The following is an 8,968-nucleotide window of genomic DNA, read 5'->3' on the forward strand; positions in this document are numbered from 1 at the left end:
CGAAAAGCTTGGTCGACCTTGTTGGAGAGCCGAAAATACAAATCAGCATTGTCGAAGACTTAACAGCCGAGATAAATATTGCGAGAACAATTCTCCTTGCGGAAACCTTGAGAAAAGATCCAAAATTTATTTGGCAAAACAAGATCTTAAGGCATATACATAGAGAATTGTAATCTTCCAACACCACTGTTGACGCGTCAGAAAAGAGATCTCGTTATCGAATGAAAAGTTGAAGATCACTTAATGTAAACGATGACATCTCCATTGAGTCGGGAGCTAGGAAGAAGCCGGCTATCAAATGCTAACCTAATATTCCCTCTATCCATAAAAGGATATCGGATATTTAGATAGACTTTTGACATCCTTTTATGGACATAGGTAATAGTATAATCTTTTTCATAAAGATAAAGTAATTAATTTTCTAAAGTTCTATATTTAAGAACTGGAAGTAATAACTAATATGAACTTCAAAGAAAAAAGATATAGCTTACGAGCTCCCAAGCTTAACTATCCAAGACCTGGACAGTAGGATCATGGATACACACATTATAGCTATCAAGCGTGTTTAATCTTGAACCAACATGGACCGATGATCAGTAAGCAATGCCATTGCACTTATCCCCTCCGATGTTGGCGGAGTCAACATGAACATCCTGCTGCCTGGAATCTCACGCTTTTCTGTTGAAGTGTTAGACCATTAATTTCTGGACGAGCAGTACAGTTAGTGAGAGCTAAGATGATCAAGCTCTGTCACATCCCGAATCTCAGGCATTTGTTGGATTTTACTCAATGCTAAAAGTATTCGTTGCAGGTCAAACGTTGAGGTGACTAACAAGCACAATCACTTAATGAAACGAAACATCGTCTCAAATTACCTAATCGGAGATGTAGCTAGTTTAGCAACCTACACGGAGGTTGCGCGGTATTTTGTAATAACGGAAGGGCTCAAAACTCTGTACATAAACCTATATTCTATTTAATTGGACTACAGAATAACGACAGGATCGACTGCCTTAGAACTCAAAGAAAAAATTGCTCAGGTCAGCGTACTAATCTGGTGGCTGTTATGCTATGCTGGCGTTTCAGATTGCCTCAGGGGATTTTCCTCGTGACCATCAAAATATTCACGGGGCATTTGCTACCCATATCATGAAAATGCCCTATGGCTCTTGCCATGTATGCAAGTCATGGATTCTAACCTCGCTCTCCTGATGACCCCCAATTTGAAGTTGGACTAACTGACGCTGACCTCTAAATTGTCTTTCTAATCCAATTCTATTTCTAGAAGGTGTCTCCAATCAACTAATAGGTGCCGCATCCATTGTGCTAACCATTTTCCTCTCCTCTAGACTTGATTTTTGTGCATTAGAAAGCCAATCATTATAGACTCGATGTAAGTGTAGACTTTATTGCTTCACCAAACTTCGCAGTCCCTTTTATTTTCTTTCTTACTACTATAAGTGTATTTGTCATTGAGGAATTAACATCTCTAAGATTCATTAATTATGGCATCTCCAATGTATATATGAAGTCGCAGGCCTAGCTCCTCCTTAGTTGTGAAAATAACCACATGCTATTTCATGATTATTCTTTATTTTACTGATTATAAGCCTTATTTTATGGATTATTGTAGCTGGAGGGATGGAGCCGCAAGGTGATTCTCATGTTATTCTTTTTTTATCATTACAGCTGGATCCAATAAATATAATGGTTGATTGGTCCTTTTATAGTTTTCCTAAGGCGAATGGTGCTGAAAATAGATAATTACAAGCAACATTGCAAAATAATGGATGAACCAACACTAATTTATTATTTTTGAATCAATAAAGATTTTATGTTTCTAGTGCTAAACAATTCTTTTTTTTTTCAATTAGCTAAACCTTTTGATCGCATGACCTATTTCCATAGTCTTAGCACAGGTGTTACACAATTTCTCTTAATCTCCATAGATGCCACACCACATCGTACCTAATAAGAGTGTTCAGCTAACGTTGCTGATTTATGTTAAGATGTCACACACTCATCTTGATGCAAAATGCACGAAGAACTGAACCTCATATCATACATTGCATTTTACAATCAATTAGGAGAAACTGATACTTTTTGTGCAATAACTAATACAGAATGAAAAGAAAGGAGAACTCAGGGGCTCCCAATGTAAAGGCTGAAAGTTTTCGTTGCAGGTTAAAAATTGAGAACGGTAGTAAGCAACCACATGATAAAATACAAACAGTGTCTAAAAGCATAGGAGAGGGCAAACCCAATACCATGTCAGCCTACTAATTTGGTGGCTACTATGCTGGCCTTTCACATGATCATGTTTACACAAATACAACAAACCAAAGACGATGTTCTATGATGAATCATGTCCCTATTTGCCAAACAAACTCTTTTGGCAGAATATAACCTACCTCAAGAGCTGGCACTACAAAGCAAGACTGCTGACTTGCCAAAGAGTTCCCTCAAGGGATTTGCTACCCACTAAACAGGGCTTGATGTAGTGACTGATCACCAAATAAGTGATAACTATACAATGTGGCATTCCCGACAGTTCCCTCTGTGATGTTGTACTAGGTGGGATGAGTGACCTCTAAATGGAGTTCCTAATGTATCCCATTTCTAAAAGGTGTCTCCATTCAACTATTGGTGCTGCACCCTTCTTGTTGGCCCATTTTCTCTCCTTTCAGACTTTGATGCTGCCGTTGGGCATGATGGCCTCATACACCTTGACAAACTGTAGTTTCGAGCATTGTTTTTGCTAAATGAGAAACCAAGTTATTTATAGGCTGGGGTGAAAGGTAGACTTCATTTTCACCAAATTCACATGCCAGGTATTACCTTTTTATTTTCCTTATGAGTGTCTTTATGGTTGAGGATCTAACATCTCTGGTTAATTATGGCATCTCCAATGTATCCAGTCTCAAGCTTAAGCTATCATAGGCCTTGCTCAATAACCACATGCTATTACATGATTATTCTTTATTTTACTTTTTCAATAAAGAGCATATATTAATATCACGAAGATACCAATTGCACCCAGCCTCGCAGCAACATCATGTCCCGATGACATAAAGGATGCACACGACCAAAAAAGAGAAGAATTACAAAAAAAAGAAAAGCCCCACTACAGAGATCCATAACTTGAAATAGCAATACTAACATCACCAAGACAACACCAGAAGATCAACTTCTCCATAAGCGACGTCTCCAAGAAGGAAATAATGCACAAACATTGTCGTCACCCAATCATAGATCTTAGGTTTTCACACCCTGAAGAAAGTCCTCACTCTCAAAACAATACTTCCAACAAGAACATTGCCCCAGTGCTGGTTGGTGTCACACTAGTCGACTACAGGATGCTTAGTTGGCCTAGTTTTCAAGAGTTGATGTTTCGTCTGGTTGATTTATGTTTTAACTATGAGTGATCCGTGATTTTTGTATTAAATAATACTACCGAATGATGAAGTTATTAATAAAGGCCATGTGCATCATCATGATGCAGAGCTGGGGTTATATCCCCTTTTCGAAAAAACAAAAACATTGCCAATCACAACCAATTAAGGCCAGACCTTGGATTCTCACCCTGAAAGATAAGACTCTGAACTTCTCATGTGCAGTCGCCCTCACATACCAGTCGTTGTTTCAAGTCACGAAGCACCAAGCCAATTCCAACCCACGACCAAGATCGGACAACCATTTCTATTCCACTTATCTCGGCTTCATGACCTTCTCTGCTAGCACCATGGAAACAAAACAAGCTCCATGATATTAACGACAGTCAGAGCTTCAAAGCGCTCCCTCCGAAACCAAACGGACGGATAAAAAATATGGGTGCACACGACCGAAAACACCAAATCCAAGCAATCTCCGGGCATTAATCGCACATTGAATTTCGCCGAGCATGGCCTTCCGGATCACAACAACTTGGTGTGACAAAAACCCGAGGACCGTCGCCTTTATTCGGATCGGACCCCAACGGCGCCGACCATCCCGGACGGCCGAGGTAAAGCCGCAGACACTAGACGAAGAAGACCTCGCCAACGCCGCCATGCTTCATCGGCATGGGATCCTCGTCGACCGCCTCGTCGCCCTTTCGCAACGGCGAGGAGGACTCGTCGCATCTCTTCTTCGGTGTCCTCGGTTGGGGCCCCGGTTTGCCGGCCTTGGGGCGCATGCTGCCGCCTCGGCGTCCGACTCGGGCCGAGGGTTGCGCGTCGCTCGCCGCCGCTCTCCATGGCCTCGTCCCACCGGTGCGCCACACCTTGGTGCTGCTGACTCTTTGGATCATCTGGAAGAGCCGGAACCGCATGGTCTTCGACGCCCAGCACTTGCGACCCAGGCAGATGTTCTCCCTCCTTGCGTCGCAGTGTGACCTCTGGCTCCACCGGCTACCCCGTTGCCACAGCCGGCAACCTGTTGATGCATGGCTATCCACCCTTAGAGCTTATTTTGTGTGACTTTGTGGCATTGGGTTTCCCTCTGTAAGCCCTGCGCTGCTTTGCAAGCAATTCTGTAAACCTCGATGTGCTTCAATAATATTTACTTCAGGTGGAGGGGTTTCCCCCCTCCCCCATTGAGTTTTCAAAAAAAAAAAAAAAACGAATCCTGTCCCTATTACCAAACAAATACTTTTGGACATATTGGGATATCACAAACCCAATGGGTAATGATGATCCATATAAACCAAACCAGGTCCACTCCAAATTAATGAAGCTAAACTTGATTATGTCCATAACTTGAACTCGTACACCGATTAAACAATAAACTTCAACAAACAAAGCAGCACATGTAATCATTAATTTTGCAAAGATAGCTATCCTCCGCAAATCATCGTTATATACTCCCTATATACACTACATAATATGTTCATCCGTATCAAAATTCAAGGAAATGATCCGCAGATGTGCACTCTACAATTGAAAGTGAATAAAATTAGGTATCACATTGGCAAAAATAGCTCTATTGCGAAGGCTGTTGTACGCCCCTATCCGGTTATGAATATGTTACATGACATCTCATATATCAGTGATAATATTTCACAATTTTTTTGCGGGTATTCACAATATATATTGTAGTGGCTAGCATGCTAAGTAGAGTTTATCTAATTTAAGGACTGCGGGTAGTTCCTTTACTTGTCAAAGACGGTCTCATAGTGACAATTGCAGACTCATTTGCACCCAATCGCCTGGCCTGCTTGCTCGCCTTCAGAAAACTTGTGATGGATCGTCGCACGTACGCGTCGGCCTGCTTCACGGTCATCTTCTTCTGGGTCTCCTGGGCGAAACTTGTCAGCATGTAGTCGCCGTTCAGGAAGCTCGCTAGCTCGACGAGCTCGCGCTGGAAATCCGAGAGCAGGCCGTGTTCTTTCGCCGGGCGTGTTCTCACAAATGGGACTTCTGGCAAAGTCTCTGCAATAGCAACAGAGTTTCTGGATGATTTCTTCAGAAATTCAGACTAAATTTTATTAAAACAGAGAGCATCCAAATTAAGTGAAGTACAGTTTCTTCATTCAGATTCTACCGAAATTCGGACAGTAACATACGGACTATAAAATACCTTTAAATCAATTCAGGTTGTAAGCAGCGATCAGCATCCAATTCAGAAAAGTGTGACTATGAATGATTGAACATTTTGTTCACCTCAGAGTCGAGAGATGATGAATATACCTGGGCAGTCTGTTCTTGGTTCATCGAGCTGGGTGAAGATGTGCTCGAAGGTGCCAGCCCATTCGTCTCTTTTGGTGAGGAAGCCGGATTTCAGGTTGAAGATTTTCTTGATGGTGGCCGGGATAGAGGAGTGCTCGTACTCGGATGTCGGCGTCGGCCCGTTTGGCGGCCGCCCGACCACCGTCCCCTTCTTGATCCACGGCGAGATCATCAAGGTGGGCACCCTGACCCCGAGGCGGTCGAACTTGAAGAAGAAGGGCACTGGTCCCCTGAGGCCGTCGGGGCTGGGCACGCCTGCGACGGGGGTGGCGACGTGGTCGTAGAAGCCGCCGTGCTCGTCGTAGGTGACGAGGAGCAGCGTGGTGTTCCACTGCGGGCTGGCGCGCAGCGTTTCGTAGACGTCCTTGACGAGGCGCTGGCCGTTGGCGACGTCGTGTGCCGGGTGGTCGTCGTCGGCGGGGGTGCCGGTGAGGTCGAAGTAGCGGGGCTCGATGACGGAGAGCGGCGGGAGGACGCCCCTGCGGGCGTGGGATCTGAAGGTGGGGTCGTAGAGGTGGAGGCTGGTGGCGACGTTGCGGACGGTGCGGAGGCGGCGGTAGAAGAGGACGGTGGGGATGGTCTTGAAGTAGACGGCGAAGGGGAGGCCGTCGGCGGCGAGGGAGTCGAAGATGGTGCGCTGCGGGTAGCCGGCGAGGAGGCGGAGCTTGTCGTGGGCGATGGCGCCGTGGGAGGTGGCGGAGTAGAGGAAGAGGCGGTTGGGCTGGGTGGGGCCTGGCAGGGAGGAGAACCAGCGGTCGAAGACGGCGAAGTCGGCGGCGAGCGCGGAGAAGGCAGGCAGGAGGGACGGGGTGAAGCCGCGCATGACGTCGGAGGAGAGCAGGGTGTTAACGGAGAGCGCGGAGCGGACGAAGCCCGACATGTTGGGGAGGTCGGCGGTCCCGTTGGGGCGGGAGCCGAAGACCTGGTCGAGGACGTCCTCGAAGGAGTGGCCGGGGTCGTCGGGGACGACGAGGGGAGCGTCGGCGGAGACGCAGACCGGGGGCAGGGAAGAGTTTGTGGGATCGACGTTGCACTCGGCGCCGGTGAGGCCGTCGATGGGGAGGCCGAGCAGGCGGCGCATCCAGCCGAGCATGTGGTCGAAGGAGCGGTTCTCCAGCGCCAGAATGACCACGTTCTTGATCGGGCTCTCTCCGGTTGATGCAGATACATTGGCCGCCGTGAACACGAGCAGGAGAAGCAGCAGCAGCGCCGGCATTCCCACCGGCGGCGCCATTGCCGTGGTGAGTGAGTGAACAAAGCGGAGGAAGAAGGGAAGGGAAAGTTGGGCTGGCTTCCTTTTGGTGGTATTCGGCCCAGTTCATGAATATTGTAGTGTGTCGGGCCCATGCATGTAAATCCAACGGACGAATCACGAGAGAAGGAAAGATGACAGGCCAGCAGCTCCCTCACGAGAGGTCGGTTTGGGATGTCTCGTAGCGTACATGCACATGGTGGCAAATTTCTGGCCATGGCGTGGTTAGCAAGTGGTCGATAGATTAGTGGAATCATCGATCAATCGCGATCCAGTTCCATGTCCGGAATGAATCTGACGGATGCATGATTACCAACAACTGATCGAGCTGCGACAGTTCCATATGCATCAGATTCAGACTAGAGGAAACAAGCATGCATGTCGTTTTTGTGTAGCAGCTTCAGGCCTAGAGAAATAAGGTCCTCCTCTACGCCAACGGCATGCGTACGCCGACGGTCGTTACTCGGAGCTGCTCCGGCGAGGCCGTACGCCAACGGTCCCGATATTTGGCCGTCGGCATTCGCCACGGCCGTCGGCGCAGCGCGCCATTCCTGTAGTGACGAGAGTTGTCCCGTCCATTCTTAGCACCAGTTTTATGTTCTAATTCTCTGAATCAGCGCTGCAGAAAGAATGTGGAACAAGATCGAACATATAAGACTAGTCACAATGCATAGCATCATATAGTAGTCATGCGTATGATACTTCTACATATTACTATATCCACAATACATAGTATCATGTAATCGTATCATAGACTTCTTATATTAATTGATTTGTAGAATCTTAATGCAAATCTATGTACAAATGCATTTAACATTAAATTTTCTAGTATTACGTGCTATGATACATTAGAGCAATTCCAATAGTATAGCCAATCATCGGCTATAACAAGATGTCATATCATTTCGTAGTCATCATATAACTAATATGTATAATAGTTGGCTATAAGAATGTAGTACTTTACTAATATATGGTCCACCTTTCACTCTCACAAAGTGTCTAGGAGCACGTGCAAGAGACTGCTATTGCATAGTAGCCCACCTCTCTTCTCTCTCTCTTCTCTCTCCTCCAACTCATCTAAAATATATTATTTAATGTCTTATAGTCACTGACTCGACTCTATTAGTACTTGCTCTTATCTACCTATGATACTACAACCCTCTCTCTCATCTTTAATTGCCTCGCCACATCAGCTTTTTGCATGCATGAGATGCATGATATTACCTATGATACTTCCATTGTGGGTAGTCTAAGAGTGAAAAAGAATACTACATGAGAAAGCTCCATCACAAACTTAGATATCACGTTCTAATCAATGGTTGATCATATTCAATGCTACTACTCTCTCTTAGTACTAGCAATAAATTATACCATACATAACATTGATCCCTACTTAATTCCACAACATGTGAAACTAAGCCAGGTGGCACACTTGAGCAAACCACACATAGTTTGCTAGACCATGCAAAAGGCAATGCAATGTAATGTTCTTGTCAACATACGTAAACCTGGTCTCATCCTATCTCAGACTGTTATATGGCTCTTTAATTGTTCCCGATATCTCATATTCTCAAAGTTTCCTATATCTCCTTTGTTCATTTGTAATCCTTTCCTCGTCATTGTGTGCGGTTTACACCTATCTAATATGCTAACTCGGTGTTCCAGACATGTAGAAATGAATCAAACAATAGAGCATGTTGCGTGCTCAGGCAAACAAAAAGTGGTACATATAGGGGGGCATATAGTATGGACTAGGGCCATCAGGCGCACTAATGCACTAAGGTAATCCATGACCGTTTGATTTTCTACATCCGATCCAGATTCAAGTGTTCAGTTGTTTGTGCACTTACCACCTGGATTTTACTAAAATCAACCCGCAGTACACTCCCTCTTTCCCATTATTTACTGGACGCATTCAAATTTTTGTCAACAAAGAAAAGACTATATATTTTGAACTGAGAGTCCGATTCAGGAGAGGTTTTCACCATCTTCTTTGTCTTGACGAGACCTT

The 8,968-nt window shown here is 45.2% G+C and overlaps 1 protein-coding gene across 2 annotated transcripts; it reads right to left on the minus strand.

Moving 5' to 3' along the window:
• Positions 1 to 4,910: 4,910 nt before the first annotated feature.
• Positions 4,911 to 6,939, minus strand: LOC124688714 (non-specific phospholipase C6-like). Of its 2 annotated transcripts, XM_047222348.1 has the most exons (3): positions 5,667 to 6,939; positions 5,133 to 5,408; positions 4,911 to 4,984 (listed from the first exon to the last, which is right to left on the minus strand). In XM_047222348.1, the coding sequence occupies exons 1-3, from the start codon at positions 6,937 to 6,939 to the stop codon at positions 4,911 to 4,913; spliced, it is 1,623 nt and encodes a 540-aa protein (XP_047078304.1). The 2 variants fall into 2 exon arrangements, with proteins under 2 accessions (XP_047078304.1, XP_047078305.1); XM_047222349.1 differs by lacking the exon at positions 4,911 to 4,984 and having other exon boundaries at positions 5,107 to 5,408.
• Positions 6,940 to 8,968: the final 2,029 nt, after the last annotated feature.

Source organism: Lolium rigidum, chromosome 2 (genome assembly GCF_022539505.1).
Source record: "Lolium rigidum isolate FL_2022 chromosome 2, APGP_CSIRO_Lrig_0.1, whole genome shotgun sequence".
NCBI classification, from domain to species: Eukaryota; Viridiplantae; Streptophyta; class Magnoliopsida; order Poales; family Poaceae; genus Lolium; species Lolium rigidum.

Bases quoted from the DNA above. Each gene is read 5' to 3' on its own strand.
- LOC124688714 (XM_047222348.1), bottom strand. From the start codon at position 6,939: ATGGCGCCGCCGGTGGGAATGCCGGCGCTGCTGCTGCTTCTCCTGCTC. The intron at 5,409-5,666 runs GTATATTCATCA...TTGCTATTGCAG, and splicing joins ACCAAGAACAGACTGCCCAG to AGACTTTGCCAGAAGTCCCA. The intron at 4,985-5,132 runs GTAAAGGAACTA...ATAACCGGATAG, and splicing joins TATGAGACCGTCTTTGACAA to GGGCGTACAACAGCCTTCGC.